The sequence below is a fragment of the Seriola aureovittata genome, chromosome 11 (genome assembly GCF_021018895.1).
Source record: "Seriola aureovittata isolate HTS-2021-v1 ecotype China chromosome 11, ASM2101889v1, whole genome shotgun sequence".
Classification (NCBI taxonomy): domain Eukaryota; kingdom Metazoa; phylum Chordata; class Actinopteri; order Carangiformes; family Carangidae; genus Seriola; species Seriola aureovittata.
The window spans coordinates 11962340-11979475 of record NC_079374.1 but is presented as its reverse complement, the minus strand read 5'-3'; the positions used below and the strand labels follow the sequence as shown (position 1 = coordinate 11979475).

At 36.4% G+C, this 17136-nt stretch overlaps 1 protein-coding gene across 1 annotated transcript; it reads right to left on the bottom strand.

The window, feature by feature from the left end:
* Positions 1–10517: 10517 nt before the first annotated feature.
* On the bottom strand, positions 10518–13643 carry rpe (ribulose-5-phosphate-3-epimerase). Its single transcript, XM_056389390.1, has 6 exons — positions 13475–13643; positions 13019–13098; positions 12719–12858; positions 12304–12438; positions 11359–11445; positions 10518–11250 (listed from the first exon to the last, which is right to left on the bottom strand). The coding sequence occupies exons 1-6, from the start codon at positions 13594–13596 to the stop codon at positions 11128–11130; spliced, it is 687 nt and encodes a 228-aa protein (XP_056245365.1). The 5' UTR covers positions 13597–13643; the 3' UTR covers positions 10518–11127.
* Positions 13644–17136: the final 3493 nt, after the last annotated feature.

Here is a 17136-nt window from a genome sequence, read left to right as displayed (position 1 = left end):
CATCATAGTATAGTAAGGTATGAAAACGTCAAAAAACGTCATAGTATAGTATGGCATAAAAATGGGAAAAAAACGTCATAGTATAGTAAGGTAAGAATGGTCATAGTATAGTAAAGCATGAAAACATCAAAAAACATTGTAGTATAGTAAGGCATGAAAATGTGTAAAAACATCATAGTATAGTAAGGCAAAAATGGTCATAGTATAGTAAGGCATAAAATGTGTAAAAACGTCATAGTATAGTAAGGCATAAAAATGCAAAAAAATTCATCATAGTATAGTAAGGCATGAAAATGTCAAAAATGGTCATAGTATAGTAAGGCATAAAATCGCAAAAAACTTAATAGTTTAGTAAGGCATAAAAATGAAAGAAAAATTCATTGTAGTATAGTAAGTCATGAAAACGTCATAGAATAGTAAGGCACAAAAATGGGAAAAAAGATCCTAGTATAGTAAGGCAAAAAAGGGTCATAGTATAGTACTTGATAAAAACATAGAAATACATCATGGTATAGTAAGGCATTAAAACGTCATAGTATAGTAAGGCATAAAAATGCAAAAAAATTCATCATAGTATAGTAAGGCATAAAAATGTGTAAAAACATCATAGTATATTAAGGCGAAAATGGTCATAGTATAGTTAGGCATAAACATGCGAAAAAACATCATAGTTTAGTAAGGCATAAGAATGCCAAAAAACATCATAGTTTAGTAAGGCATAAGAATGCCAAAAAACGTCATAGTTTAATAAGGCATGAGAATCCCAAAAAACGTCATAGTTTATTTAATAAGGCATAAAAATGCAAAAAAAATTCATGATAGTATAGCAAGGCATGAAAACGTCAAAAAACTTTGTAGTATAGTATGGCATAAAAATGGGAAAAAAACGTCATAGTATAGTAAGGTAGGAATGGTCATAGTATAGTGAGGCATAAAAATTCCAAAAAAACGTCATAGTATAGTAAGCCATAAAAATATGAAAATACGTCATAATATAGTGAGGCATAGAAACATTAAAAAACGTCATAGTTTAATAAGGCATAAAAATGAAAGAAAAATTCATCATAGTATAGTAAGTCATGAAAACCTCAAAAAACGTCATAGAATAGTAAGGCACAAAAATGGGTAAAAGCATCATAGTATAGTAAGGCAAAAAGGGTCATAGTATAGTACTTGATAAAAACATAGAAATACATCATGGTATAGTAAGGCATAAAAATGCAAAAAAACGTCATAGTATAGTAAGGCATAAAAATGTTTAAAAAAGTCATAGTATAGTAAGACAAAAATGGTCATAGTGTAGTTAGGCATTAAACAGGCAAAAATGGTCATAGTATAGTTAGGCATAAAAATGCAAAAAAATTCATCATAGTATAGTAAGGTATGAAAACGTCAGAAAACGGCATAGTATAGTATGCCATAAAAATGGCAAAAAACGTCATAGTATAGTAAGTCATTAAATCGCAAAAAACGTCATAGTATTATAAGGTAAGAATGGTCATAGTATAGTTAGGCATAGAAACATCAAAAAAGGTCATAGTATAGGCATAAAAACGCCAAAATACATCATTGTATACTAAGGCACGAAAACGTCAAAAAACGTCATAGTATAGTAAGGCATAAAAATGTGTAAAAACTTCATAGTATAGTTAGGCAAAAATGGTCATAGTATAGTAAGGCATAAAGTCGCAAAAAACGTCATAGTTTAGTAAGGCATAAGAATGCCAAAAAAAGTCATAGTTTAATAAGGCATAAAAATGAGAGAAAAATTCATCATAGTATAGTAAGTCATGAAAATGTCAAAAAACGTCATAGAATAGTAAGGCATAAAAATGCCAAAAAACATCATAGTATAGTAAGGCATAAAGATGTGAAAAAACATCATAGTATACTGAGGCATAAATGCATTAAAAAACATCATACGATAATAAGGCATAAAAACACAAAAATACGTCATAGTATAGTGAGGCATAAAAATGTGAAAAAAAACGTCATAGTACAGTAAGGCATAGAAACGCAAAAATACGTCATAGTATAGTAAGGCATGAAATCGAAAAAAACATCATAGTATAGTAAGGAAAAATGGTCATAGTATAGTTAGGCATAAAAATGTGAAAAACGTCATAGTATAGTAAGGCACAAATGATAATAGTATAGTTAAGCATTAAAATGCGAAAAAAAACGTAAGGCATAAAATCACAAAAAACGTCATAGTTTAGTAAGGCATGAAAATGTCAAAAAACGCCATAGTATAGTAAGGCATAAAAATGCCAAAAAACATCATAGTATAGTAAGGCATAAAGATGTGAAAAAACATCATAGTATACTGAGGCATAAATGCATTAAAAAACATCATACGATAATAAGGCATAAAATCACAAAAAACGTCATAGTATAGTGAGGCATAAAAATGTGAAAAAAAACGTCATAGTACAGTAAGGCATAGAAACGCAAAAATACGTCATAGTATAGTAAGGCATGAAATCGAAAAAAACATCATAGTATAGTAAGGAAAAATGGTCATAGTATAGTTAGGCACAAAAATGGGAAAAAACGTCATAGTATAGTAAGTCACAAAATCGCAAAAAACATCAAAGTATAGTAAGGCAAAAATGATAATAGTATAGTTAAGCATTAAAATGCGAAAAAAAACATAAGGCATAAAATCACAAAAAACGTCATAGTTTAGTAAGGCATAAAAATGTGAAAAAACATCATAGTATACTGAGGCATAAATGCATTAAAAAACGTCATACGATAATAAGGCATAAAAACACAAAAATACGTCATAGTATAGTAAAGCATAAAAACATAAAAAAACATCATAGTATAGTAAGGCATAAAAATGTGAAAAAAAACGTCATAGTACAATAAGGCATAGAAACGCAAAAAACATCATAGTATAGTAAGGAAAAAATGGTCATAGTATAGTTAGGCATAAAAATGTGAAAAACATCATAGTATAGTAAGGCACAAATGATAATAGTATAGTTAAGCATTAAAATGCGAAAAAAAACATAAGGCATAAAATCACAAAAAACGTCATAGTTTAGTAAGGCATGAAAATGTCAAAAAACGCCATAGTATAGTAAGGCATAAAAATGCCAAAAAACATCATAGTATAGTAAGGCATAAAGATGTGAAAAAACATCATAGTATACTGAGGCATAAATGCATTAAAAAACATCATACGATAATAAGGCATAAAAACACAAAAATACGTCATAGTATAGTGAGGCATAAAAATGTGAAAAAAAACGTCATAGTACAGTAAGGCATAGAAACGCAAAAATACGTCATAGTATAGTAAGGCATGAAATTGCAAAAAACATCATAGTATAGTAAGGAAAAATGGTCATAGTATAGTTAGGCACAAAAATGGGAAAAAACGTCACAGTATAGTAAGTCACAAAATCGCAAAAAACATCAAAGTATAGGAAGGCAAAAATGATAATAGTATAGTTAAGCATTAAAATGTGAAAAAAAACGTAAGGCATAAAATCACAAAAAACGTCATAGTTTAGTAAGGCATGAAGATGTGAAAAAACATCATAGTATACTGAGGCATAAATGCATTAAAAAACGTCATACGATAATAAGGCATAAAAACACAAAAATACGTCATAGTATAGTGAGGCATAAAAACATAAAAAAACATCATAGTATAGTAAGGCATAGAAATGTGAAATAAAACGTCATAGTACAATAAGGCATAGAAACGCAAAAATACGTCAAAAAACGTTGTAGTATAGCAAGGCATAAAAATGTGTAAAAACATCACAGTATAGTAAGGCAAAAATGGTCATAGTATAGTTAGGCATAAATATGCAAAAAAATTCATCATAGTATAGTAAGGTATGAAAACATCAGAAAACGGCATAGTATAGTATGGCATAAAAATGGGAAAAAACGTCATAGTATAGTAAGTCATTAAATCGTCAAAAAACGTCATAGTATTATAAGGCAAAAATGGTCATAGTATAGTATGGCATAAAAATGCAAAAAAATTCATCATAGTATAGTAAGTCATTAAATCGCAAAAAACGTCATAGTATTATAAGGTAAGAATGGTCATAGTATAGTTAGGCATAGAAACATCAAAAAAGGTCATAGTATAGGCATAAAAACGCCAAAATACATCATTGTATACTAAGGCACGAAAACATCAAAAAACGTCATAGTATAGTAAGGCATAAAAATGTGTAAAAACGTCATAGTATAGTTAGACAAAAATGGTCATAGTATAGTTAGGCATAAAATCGCAAAAAACGTTGTAGTTTAGTAAGGCATAAGAATGCCAAAAAACGTCATAGTTTAATAAGGCATAAAAATGAGAGAAAAATTCATCATAGTAAAGTAAGTCATGAAAACGTCAAAAAACGTCATAGAATAGTAAGGCATAAAAATGGGAAAAAACATCATAGTATAGTAAGGCAAAAAAGGGTCATAGAACAGTACTTGATAAAAACATAGAAATACATCATGGTATAGTAAGGCATAAAAATGCAAAAAAATTCATCATAGTATAGTAAGGTATGAAAATGTCAAAAAACGTCATAGTATAGTAAGGCATAAAAATGTGTAAAAACATCATAGTATAGTAAGGCAAAAATGGTCATAGTATAGTTAGGCATAAAAATGCGAAAAAACATCATAGTATAGTAAGGCATGAAATCGCAAAAAACGTCATAGTATAGTAAGGCACAAATGATAATAGTATAGTTAAGCATTAAAATGCGAAAAAAAACGTAAGGCATAAAATCACAAAAAATGGTCATAGTATAGTTAGGCATAAAAATGTGAAAAACGTCATAGTATAGTAAGGCATGAAAACATTAATAAACATCATAGTATAGTAAGGCATAAAAATGCAAATCACATTATAGTATAGTAAGGCATAAAAATGTGAAAAAAAAACGTCATAGTACAGTAAGGCATAGAAACGCAAAAATATGTCATAGTATCGGAAGACATGAAAAAGTCAATAAAACTTCATAGTATAGTAAGGCATAAAAATGTGAAAATATGTAATAGTATAGTGAGGCATAAAAATTTGAAAAAATGTCAAAGTATAGTAAGTCAAAAATGGTCATAGCGTAGTTAGGCATAAAAATACTAAAAAAATCTCATTGTGTAGTAAGGCATAAAAACGTGAAAAAACATCACAATATAGTAAGGCATAAAAATGTCATAGTATAGTAATTCATCAAAACATTAAAAAGTGTCACAGTATATTAAGAGAAAAAATATGTCATAGTATAGTAAAACATAAAAACATTGGATGGTAGGGCATAAAATTAAATCAAAATGTCATAGTATGGTAAGTCATAAAAACATCAAACAACGTCGTAGTATGGTAGGGCATAAAAACGGGAAAAAACATCATAATATAGTAAGGCATAACAACGTGATTGTATTGTAAGGCATTCAAAGTCATAGTACAGTAATGCATAAAAAGTCATAGTATAATAAGTCATAAAAAGTCATAGTACAGTACGTCTTAAAAAGTCATAGTATAGTAAGTCATAAAAAGTTATAGTATAGTAAGGCAATCAAATGCTAGAATGCCTAAATCAGTTGCCTCTTGGAGGGCACACATTGGAATGGTGTAATATGAGTTAATTCCAAACATATTGCAAACGAGTTTAGTCATATTTTGGTAGGGGCAATTTTATCCTCCAAAAACAGTTCTAGGGACATGTACCTACCATCCATGTTCAAACCTACACCCCTGGAGGTAATGTTAAGTCAGCAATAAATGTAGGAAGAGAAGCACTATACCACCTGTACTGCAGAAAATTACACTACAATTTTCCACTGATGTATCAGCAGCAGTCAGTAATCTTTGGACCAGTGTGGTCTGTGTAAGTTCTACTGGGAAGAAGAAGAGAATCAATAGTTTATATTAAGGGCCTGTTAGTTAAAGCTGGTTATGGAGGGGAAAATTTTTTCAAGAGCTTGCTGATAATTATGATGGAAACTCCAGGCAAGTCACATGATTCACATGCAGCACAAAACACACAAGACACGTACTGACATCCAAACAACAAAAACACTATGGTCCCATATCATTCATTATGAATTAAAAACATGCACAAATTTACAAACACACACGTTGGACTATTCTCATCTCATCCATAATTGATATACTCAAAATTTATGTGTGTTCACTTCCACTGATTCTGTCTAAGATGAAGTATACTGATGCTAAGGTTGCTACTACGGCAACGTTCCTGTGGGACCTCTGCATTTAGTCTCTCTAGTCTCTGAGGCCCTGCAGAAGCCTAGAAATTCACAAGGACCTAATTAACTGTACTTTTATTTGTTTTATTGAGAATTTAAATGAAGATTTAATACCCGATAGGTGCATTAACCTTGCAAGATTCATCATTGCTCAAGAAAGTTTAGCCAAGGCCATTTCATCTTGACCTGTTCTACTAAAGCTAATCTTGAGCTTGGTCAAAGCATGTAGGACTTTTAAACATCTAAGGGAGTAGTGGTGGTTTTAAATGTAGCTTCTGTGAACAAGAACGGATGGAGGGAAGTTACTAGTCCTGAAGTCATTTCTAAACAAGATTAGTCCACAGTGACATTAGCAGCTCTGTAAGGTTGCCATGTTGCACCGCCATGTTTCTACAGTAACCCAGAATGGACAAACCAATCACTGGCTCTAGGGAGGGCCATTCTCTTTTTCACATTACCTGAAGGCCACCGTAGGTTCTCCTACACGTTTTCAAAGAGAGGGGCGAGGGGAGGGGTATTCATTTGGTTGCTATCTTCAACTTCACCGCTAGATGCCACTAAATCGTTCACACTGCTCCTTTAATATGCTGATGTTTAGTAGGTACAGTGTCATGTTTTTGTACTCAAGTATTGAAACTTGATAGTTCAAGCCAATATGATTTAAAGCCACAAATGTGAACCTTATAGTGAGGCTACACTTAAGTTTTATGGATCATTCTCTGGGCGCCATGGGTATATGTGCAATATGTGGCAATCTACAGCCTATACTGTACAGTCAACGACCTTGCTGCAGGGAAGAGCAAAGAGATCTTTTGTAATGTTATTCTAAGCAAGTTGTTTTTTAATTGTTAATAAGACTATGCACACTCAATCAGATGAGGCCTTTATGCATAAGTAAAGGTGGTAAAAACAGCAAGCTAATCAGTGATGTGCATGTTGTTCTCCTGTGGGATGCCAAGTAATTATGAATGAGCAGGAGCAGGCAAAGCGAGTTCGCTAATGTGCCTTTAGTGCTGAAGATGAGGAGAGAAGCAGAAAGATATAATTCTACTAAATAATGATTCCAGAGAGGGGGAAGGGTGAATCATGGAGGCAAAGAGAATGCAGCAGGGAATAGATGGCACCAAATAAATGGCAGCAAGTGCAAGAGAAGAAAAAAAAAGAGAGGAAACGTAAAAACCACGTTCCTCTGGGACAGCTGCTTCACACAGTATCTTTGGATGAGCCCATTGAATATTTGACAGCATATAATATAAGGGCTCCTTATCCAGTGATTCATCTCTCATGATCATGAATATGGTTAAGGGTACTGGTATCATAATGCTCACTGAGACCCTGGTGTAAAATTTGCAGATGTGGATTTTACACTATTCAAACTAAGTGTAGCTGCTCCCTGTAGTGGTTTGTGTTCCTGTGGGTGAGACGTAGCCCCTGCAGTCTAACAAGGCGGACTCTGGAGGGACCTGCTGTTAGGTGATCTGACTGCCTCTCCTGCGTGGTTGTACACACCGTAGTACTCTGTTGAAGTCTGCACACACCTCTGCCAGGGACTGAGACATTCCCTGAAGGCAGCGCTCTGAAGATCAAAAGCTCTACATGATGGCTGTCTGATTCATTTTTGGTGTAAAATCTTTTCTGGACTTTCAGTATCTCTCTCTCTCTCTCTCCCTCTTTCTATCTTCCCCTGTGTGTGTGTGCATGTGTGTTCTAAGCTTTCTTATGGACACACCCAGTGACAGGCTGTGAATGATGTAGGCAACTCATACACTTGACCAGTGAGGAAAGGTCAAGTGCTGATGGATCTCTAACCATTTTACTCAGTGTCTGCCATCCCCAATGTATTACTGCTTTTAACCACAAACGACAGTACCTGTGGATGTGGTTGTCATGGCACAGCAGGAAGACTCTCGAGTGACTTTGATGTATAAGTTAGGGCCCAGCATGTGAAGTATGCATGTGTGTGTCTGTGCGGGTGTAAGCATCTTCCATACACTAATTCTTTCATTTTCACAATTGCTGCTACTCACATCTCTCTCTCTCTTTCTCTTGCTCTCTCTGGATTTATTATTTTTTTAAATCAATCAACAAATGGTGTGTAAACAGTGCAAGATAATCTGCAGAGTGAAGCAACTGTCAATTAACTGATAATGAGACTGCGACATGGCTTAAGGAGTGTGGAGCATGTGTAGGTGCTGACTACTCCCGCACACTGAATTGTGTCCCTGTCTGTGCAAAGCGGCAGTGACACAGGCAGACAAAACGGCTGTCATCATCTATTAGAACAGAAATCGGTCACAGGAGATTGCCTCACAATGTACAAATGCATGTATCATACACAAACTCTGTTGCCATGTGCACATACCCTTTGTGAACCCATATGTGCACATATGCAATGATCCAATGACCTAAAATTATGACATTATCTGCCATTATATGTCACGTTGAAATGAAAATACAGATTTTAGGCATCAATATTTCAACAGTCTGTGAACTGCCTCCAAGACATGTGCTGCATTATTGAGAGCGAGCTGCTTGCAGTTTGAAGTATGTCATGGGTGATTCTCATTGACACGAAGGTTTCCTTCAGCAGACAAAGACATGAGAGATACTGTAGATATGTCTTTAGTCTTCCTTGGTGTCCTGAGGAAGAGTGCTCCACATCCCAGTCTGGCTCAACAAATGCAATATTGCATATTGATTCCTCAAAATGAGACCCGCTCATAAACTTGCAGTTCTCCCTATTCCAACTCACTGTGACACCATTACCGCACGTGATTCGCGTGACTAATAACAACACAACTTTATGAATGTTTTGATATAAATTGACTAGGTGGTAAAAGTTTGTGAGAAAAGGGAGAACATGTAAAACAGGGCATGTGTAAGTATGCACATAGACAGGACCGTTTGCTTTCAATTACTTTGGCAAAACCTTTTTCCCAGTAGCACTCATTCTGTAGCCGATTCTCTGTTGCAATGTTAGTGACGCTGTTCACACCATGGAGGGCGGATGCGTTATACATTACACCTGTTTATAAAATCTAGTGCTTTGTAATATTCATCATGCTTACAAATTAATAATATACGCTTGATTACTCTGATTAGGAATCCCCTTATTAGGTGTTTTTGTCCAAATTCGCCATCTAGTGTATGAAGAAGGAAATTGCGCTAAAAGTCTGCAACACAGCTTCATAGAGCATACAGCATTCCGCTGGGCAGTTTAATCTACGGCTATGCATCATATTTTAGAAGATCATTATATGTTTTCGAAATAAAATATATCAATGAACTATAATACTACAAAATATAGATTACAAATAAATAAAATCGAGTATTTATGCACAATATTTACCTCTGATGCTACAGGTTAGAAGTATAGAATGATGTTGATGAGAGAGGTCAGAGGAGAATGGCCAAAAGGGTTTGGGCTGACAGAGTGGGTACTGTGGTGAGCAGAAAGCCTGCCTTGTGTCAACAGTCTAGGCTGGTGGTGGTGCTGGTATAATGGTGAGGGGAATGTTTTCTTGGCACATTTTTGGGCCCTTTAATACTAACAAAGCATTGTTTGAATGTCATAGCCTCAATCTGAATATTGCTGCTGACCATGTGCATTCTTTTATGATCACAATTTACCATCTTCTAATGGCTACTTCCAGCACAATAATGCACCATGACAATGAGTTCAGTGTACTTCAGTGGCTTCCACATCGACCAGATCTGACTCCAATAGAACACTTCTGGGATGTGGTAGAACAGAAGATTAGCAGCATGAATGTGCGGCTGACAAATCTGCAGAAATGATGTGATGCAATCGTGTCAACATGAACCCGAATCTCAAAGGAATATTTCCAACATCTTGTTGAAACCACAAAGAACTGAGGCTGTTTTGAGAACAGAGAGGCTGTACTCAGTACTCATGCAGATAACATATAATTCATGTTTACCGTTTTCTTAAATCTTTCCTGCATGTAATTAGGCAGGTTTGTTTGTCATTTTTACTTAATACTGCATACAGTATTTTCCAATGCACATCCTTACTCTGGATTATATTATCAAGATTACTTAATGTCAATAGATAATCAGTCTACCTCATCTAGTCAGAACTAGCAGTAGCCTGTAACACAGACACGCTAGCATTAACCAACCTAAAGAGAAATGATCTCCAGGTATAATTCAGTACTTTGCTGTGTATATATTATATACAATTTGTCTTGTTTAATTTCTGCACCCTTTTTTTTCAAATTTGGTCTCAATCACATTGAAGGTCAAACTGCAAATAATATACACATCACTTCCTATGAGTTTCTTTAATCTGCAAAAACAAAATCTCATTGAATTTAGTAGTGTACAATATTTTTGCTCAGTAGCACAGGAAGATTTTTGGGAATGGTCCATTTCAACAAAACAGTGAAAGGGCAAAAACAGTTATGATGTAAGAAACATGATTTCAGATGGAATTCAAAAAATGATTTGCCACAGTGCTCCTTGTGCCATGTTATTGCCATGATTAATTTATACTCACAATTTACAGTATAAGGCAAAACAATATTCAGGAATGTTTACAGATGAGAAATCAGCATAACTTCAGATTCCAGTCTCGAAATGATGACACTCACTTTGACTAAACTGTTCAGAGAGGAGAGACTGTAGCAGGACAGGATGAACTTCAAACAGTTTGTAGAGGCACAATGCAGCTTCACTCATATTAAAGTGTTTTAGATTTGGCAATCTGCACCCACACCTCCACAGAAGCCCACTGCTCTGACTGTGACCCCCGACCTCTACCCCAGAAATGTCCGTATTGAGCCTGTTCCACTGGCTGCTGTGGTGTGGTGCTTGGACAGGCTGGTAGAGTGCTGCCGTGGGGATCTCCACAAAGAGGACATCTCAGCGGTCCAGCGAGCGTTTCTGGATTGCTTCGGCCACCACGGTGCGCAGAAGACCGATGACAGAACGAGGGTCGTCGCTGCCTATCACAGCGCTGCCTGACACTATCATGTTGGCTCCAGCCTGGGGCAAATATGAGAATACACACAGCATGAGATAACCTAAAAAAAAAATCCAATTAAGAGTTTTTATGTGGTTATTTGAATAGGCTGTACTGTTTGTAGTCCTCACCTCTGCACACTTGTGAATGCTGTCGGGGCCAACCCCTCCATCTACTTCAATGTCTAACGAAGGGAACTGACTCCGCAGCCAGCTCACCTGGTGACAAAAACAAAGAGATCAAAATCGACTTAACACCATTTCTACAACAAACTTTTCACATATTAGTTCACTGCAAAGAGACACAGTGCTACAGATTAAAGCACAGATGTCCTCAACCAGATTGGAACACTAGTCAGACAAAACTACCAGGCTTTGATAAACAGATGCTTCTATCAGGGCTGCGAGCAGTTATAGACATTTACACAACATTCAACAGACTTCTACATAGTCACCGCAAGCGAGACAAAAGGGAAAAAAGAGAGCACTGAAATGTAACTTTATATATTTCTGTGGTTTAGCAAAAATGTTTATGGACACTGAGTCTCACATCATTGTGAAAGTGAAACTTTACCTGACGTTTATGTGATTTTAGTCTTTAATTTTAGAGTAATTTAATAGATTATAGTTAGTCTTTAATTTAGAATGTCTCCTGTGTGAAACAGGTACATAATAATCATCTTGTTAAGATATAATTGTTTATAAAAACTCATCTGATCTATCCCACAGTTACTTTGACTGAAGGGAGCTCTGCTTTGCACTTCATATCCTGGTTGCAGATCATCCACCAGCTGCCTAATCTCTTTGTCATTGCCTTACAGAAACTGTTTCAGATGCAATGAATGATACATGAATCTGTAATTACAGTGGCTCAAAAGAGAACTGGCCAGTAGTTTATCCCCTCTTGTCACAGAGATCAACTTGCTTATGTTTTCTCCGTAAGTACGATGGCATGTATGTTATGATAAATTGGTGCTGATTGGCTGTATTGTAAGCTTAGAAGCCTAGTTTTTTTTTGCTGTGGTTGTGCTTAAAGTTCCTGTTTTTATATTTCCTCTAACTGCAGTTTGTCCTTACCTTGGGCATCATGTCCTCCATGAACTTCTGTCCTCCAAAGCCAGGTTCCACAGTCATGACCAGAGCCATGTCGATGTGGTTAGCCCAAGGTGCCAGCTCTTCAACTGTTGTACCAGGCTTTATGGCCAAACCCACCTACAACATTAACACAGTGTTAACGAGTCATCCTAAAACACAGTGGACTCAGCACTCATGTTTTCAGTTGATACCAATATTTTAAATTTTCCTGTCAATATCATCTTGTACAAATACGCATTGTCTATTCAGACAAGCCTCCCTAATATGTGGTTTCTACTTCTTAAATACATCTAAAGATGCATTACATAGTTACTCTCTTAATTAGTGACACTTTACGTTACACACTTTGGAGCTGTAATTCAACTCTGCCTCTTGGAGTGCAGGATTGTTTTCTCACCTTCATGCCACTCTCTTTTATTTCCTTGATCAGGTTTCCAGGGTTGGTAGTGGCCTCCAAGTGGAATGTGTACTGGTTGGCTCCTGCTGCAGCCATGGGCTTCACCCATTGCTCCGGCCGAGACACCATCATATGCATGTCTGCAACATTAACAATGTCTTAACACTCCCCCACACAGCAGAGGCATTCATAATTCAATTCAATTCAATGTTCAATTCAATTCAATTCAATGTTCAATTCAATTCAATTGGGTTATGGTTTGTAGAATGTGGTGTGTGTGTGGGTGGTTTTATTTCTCACCAAAGAAAGGGTCTTGGCCTACTGACTTCCTTAGACACTCCACCATGGGATGGCCAAATGTGATATTGGGGACAAAGTGCCTTTAAAAGGAAACAAAACCAAACATTTAACTAGCAGCTGTTGTGAAAACGTCTCATCTTGCATAAACAGTAACGCCTTGCGTAAGTGTAGAGGAAGGTAAAATGTGTCTTCATCAGCAGGCAAAAGGGCTACAGCTGTTAAGACTCGGAACACAGTATGATGTTTGACATCTCGACGTTTGGAAAGTCTCTTCCTCTGACACACTTAAGCCAGAAAAAATCCAGTTACATAAACATCGGCTCCAGCCAGCTTAACTTCTGGCAAGCTAACTTAGCTTGTTGATGTTAGCCAACTTTAGCTCTCTGGCACTGAACTTCCAACCGGCTTGCTAGTCGTTAGCATGCTAGTTTATCTAAAGAAGTACCATAAACTGACCCGTCCATGACGTCGAGGTGCAGGTAATCTGCCCCGCACTCCATCATCCGCACACACTCGCTGCCCAGACAGGACAGGTCGCTGCTCAGGATGGACGGACCGATTTTCGCACTGTAAGCCATGCTGTCACTGCTGTTACTGTCTGCATGGAGCCAGGAGGCTAACTCCAGGTCAAGTTAAACACTAGGTAAAGCACGACGTCCGCTGATAACTTTCAAAGTAAAAGTGAAAGTGACGAAATAGTGAAAAGCCACAAATAGCCCCAACACGTCTTCTTATTATATATCAACAAATCATGTAGTCTTTCAAAATACAGCTGATATGTGGATAGCAAAAATATTTACCAGAAAACGGCAGGCTTGCCCCAAAGGTGGTTGTAGCCTACTGTGTAGCCTATATTGGAGGCTGAAAAATTAAGGTAGTGAAACAGGCAGTGTAGTCAGTCAATTTAGCTATAAGGTCTGTGGGATAGATCAATCAATTTGTGACTGCTTTTTGCTTTTGTTTTGTTGTTTTGTTGTTTTTCTTCTGAACTTTTGAAAACACTTCCGGTTTTACTCTAGCTTTCAGTGGTTAGCTTGATAACACTCTGGCCCATCTTCTGCAGTCACACTCCGCCTTCAAAATAAGACAGTTATTGCTTTTTAACACTAGATGGCGCATAGCTCATATGGGTAAAGAACAGTTATTCATGTGTGTATTCATTTACAGTCTGTGTGTCACCTCATAGACTATGTCTCAGCTCTACATTGTGGATTTAAATTGAATGGCTGGGTGTTGATGGAGGAAAAGATTACAGCAATAAAAGCTCCTGTCAGCTTGCCTCTTCCTGGTGCTAAAACGGAATACTTTTAGCAATGTGAATAACCTTTGTCTTCAGCTTCTCTGCTCTGAAAAAGAATGACAGACATTTCTGTTGAGTTCTAAAAGACAATTATGTGATCAGAATAACGACAAAGGCATTTTCTGAAAACTCATAAAAAACAATTCTGTGATCACAACCTAAAACTCAACCTTTTTCTTTTGGGTTGTTTTCAGTAATAAGACACATTGGGTAATATGCAACACAGTTTTGTGTAAACATTGAGAAATAATGTGGGACACAGTTTACTAAGTGGTGTAAAAGGCATAAAATTGCCAAATCTTTTGAGTTGTTTCTCAGTTCAAATTATCCAGAATGCTTTCTGCTTCTATTTTCTCTTTGTGTTTGGCCATTGATTTCATGCTTTTAATGTCTCCCTGAGATTTCACAGACTTGTTCTTGTCAGCCACCTCCCTCCATCTGTCATTCTGCAACGTCGTTACTTAAAATATGCATTAGATAGATAGTGTAATGGCTTCAGAAGAAAACTTTTTCACAGATGGTGTGTGAGGACACAGGCTTCAGTGATATAAAGTTGTATGGGCTTTAGAAAAACAGGGTTTATTGATTCAAGCAGTTTGCCCAAGCTGGGTGGAGGACAGGTTAGCCTGCAGGGTTATTATTGTTTGCCAAAGACTTGTGATGAAATTATCCCCCAAAACAAAGTAAACCTCTTACAAAAATGGAAAAAAGACCAGAAGATCTCTTCCCATTTGAAAAGCCTTTAATGCCCTGTTATCTGCATCAGCATAAAAATGAACAAACGATAAAACAGACAAAACAAGAAAATACACTTCAAATAGAAAATCTTTCAATTGTATAAAATACTCATTAAAACAAACAAATTAGTCATTAATAATCCAATTACATTCAATAATGTTATGGCTGTGATGTCATTGATCATTGTGTGGACACCTTCCAGATAATGAAATATGTGAATTGGAATCAGTCCCCAGATGTCTCATAATATCTGAATAATTTATAGGTTATGGTATTATACAGTTTGGTGTCATTACTGCTCTTCACTGATAACATGTGTGGTATCTTTACCACACATTCAGAGTTGTTCTTCTTTGTCTAATTTGTTTGTCAGCATCATCATCTTGGCCACAGTCCACTGAAATGGGCTGAATGTTTTTCATATGAGTGTGCAAATTGTTGTTATTTATAAGGAGCAGGGGCAGGAGGCTGAGCTTTTAAAAAGCCTCTCTGCAGCACTCTGCTAAGGCTCAGCCCACAAAGAGCTTCACTCATATACCCAGATTGGCTAAACAGAATCTGACATTTATGAGTTCTGCCCACGTCTTGCATTACTGCAGCGATCATGAAAACACTCATGGCGTGGCACACTCTGGCAGACAGGAAGATATGATATATGCAATTTTTCCATCAGGTTGAAGCAGAGTAAGTTGGCGTCAGAGAGAACTGGGGCCTCAAGAGTCTCCAAGGAAGGTAGTAAAATAGCCGAGGCTTTGACAGTCATTTCATGGACCAGTGCCATAGCTGCAAGGCGGTGTTTTTTACATCTGTCCATACAGAAGTCCCTCATGGTACCTCTGTGTATAGAAAGTGTCTCTCTGATTCCTGAGGGCAGGGTTGATGGGAGAGGGGACCAAGGAGGATTCACTGCAGCTCATTCAGTGACAGTTGTATCCTTATCTCAGGTAACAGGACAATATTTTCAACAAAATGGAAATTTAAGAGTCGTTAGATCTGGTCTGTTTCCACTGGACTGATGCAGTGCCCAACATGGCTGATGCATTTGTGTTTCGTCTTTAATAGGGGTCATTCTTTGTTTCCTTCAGCTGACACTAAGACACATTCCTCACCCACTATAGACAGCTTAAGCGCTGATTTCAGTCAACCCCGGGCTTTTGTTTAGTAGAGGTCTCCATTAAAGACACCTTTGGTTTAGTAGAGGAGGAAAAGCACAAGAATGTGACTTGCAATCATTTTCAAGATGCTATCAAGCTGTTCTCTATTGCTCATTGTGGACATATTCCCAGTTTAAATACACTCCAGAATAACCAGTACTATACCAGCACTGTACTGTCAAATGTAGTCACTGTTTCACGATGAAGCACTATGAAGTTTAATATGAATTGTAAAAAAAAATCATAAATATTCCCAGAATACATATAATGTTTATGCTGTCACTCAAGTTTTTCATTATTCACAGATGTATGAGTTCTTTTTATACTGCACATTACAGTACATAAAATAGCATACTTGCCTTTGACTGTGTATTACATTTTAAGTCTTGCCACTTTTGTAATACCATCTCATCTTATTCACTTTACATTGAAGTGACAGAAGGCAAGCCCCTTTGCAGATTTAATGGCAAAACGTTCAGAATTTATTTGGATGATCAAGATACATAAGTGTGTGTGTGTACTGCACATTTTCTACTTCTTCATGCCTTGTGAAATCTATGCTGTGTGATCCTAATGAGCTCGTGGATAAAGGATTTCTTGTTACATGCGTTCCTGCATCTCAGTCATCTGTGAAGACAATTAAAAAAAATGTCTTTTCATCCACACTTTGGGACAAATATGAGCTGATGCTGATAAAAGTTGACGCCTAATTAATTCCATTCCCAGTTTACTAAATTAGCCTGTGTTCATTTTCATATATATTAGCTGTTGTCATTTTGAGGAGTTTCAAGTTGTTGAGCTGCTATGGAAATGAATGTGCTGGTATATTTTTCAGTGAGAGTATTCTTTTAAATGGATTTTTTTTTTCACCCTAAAGTGTTCCCACAGGGTTTCGGCACTTCTCCTCTAAGTTGGCATATGACTTC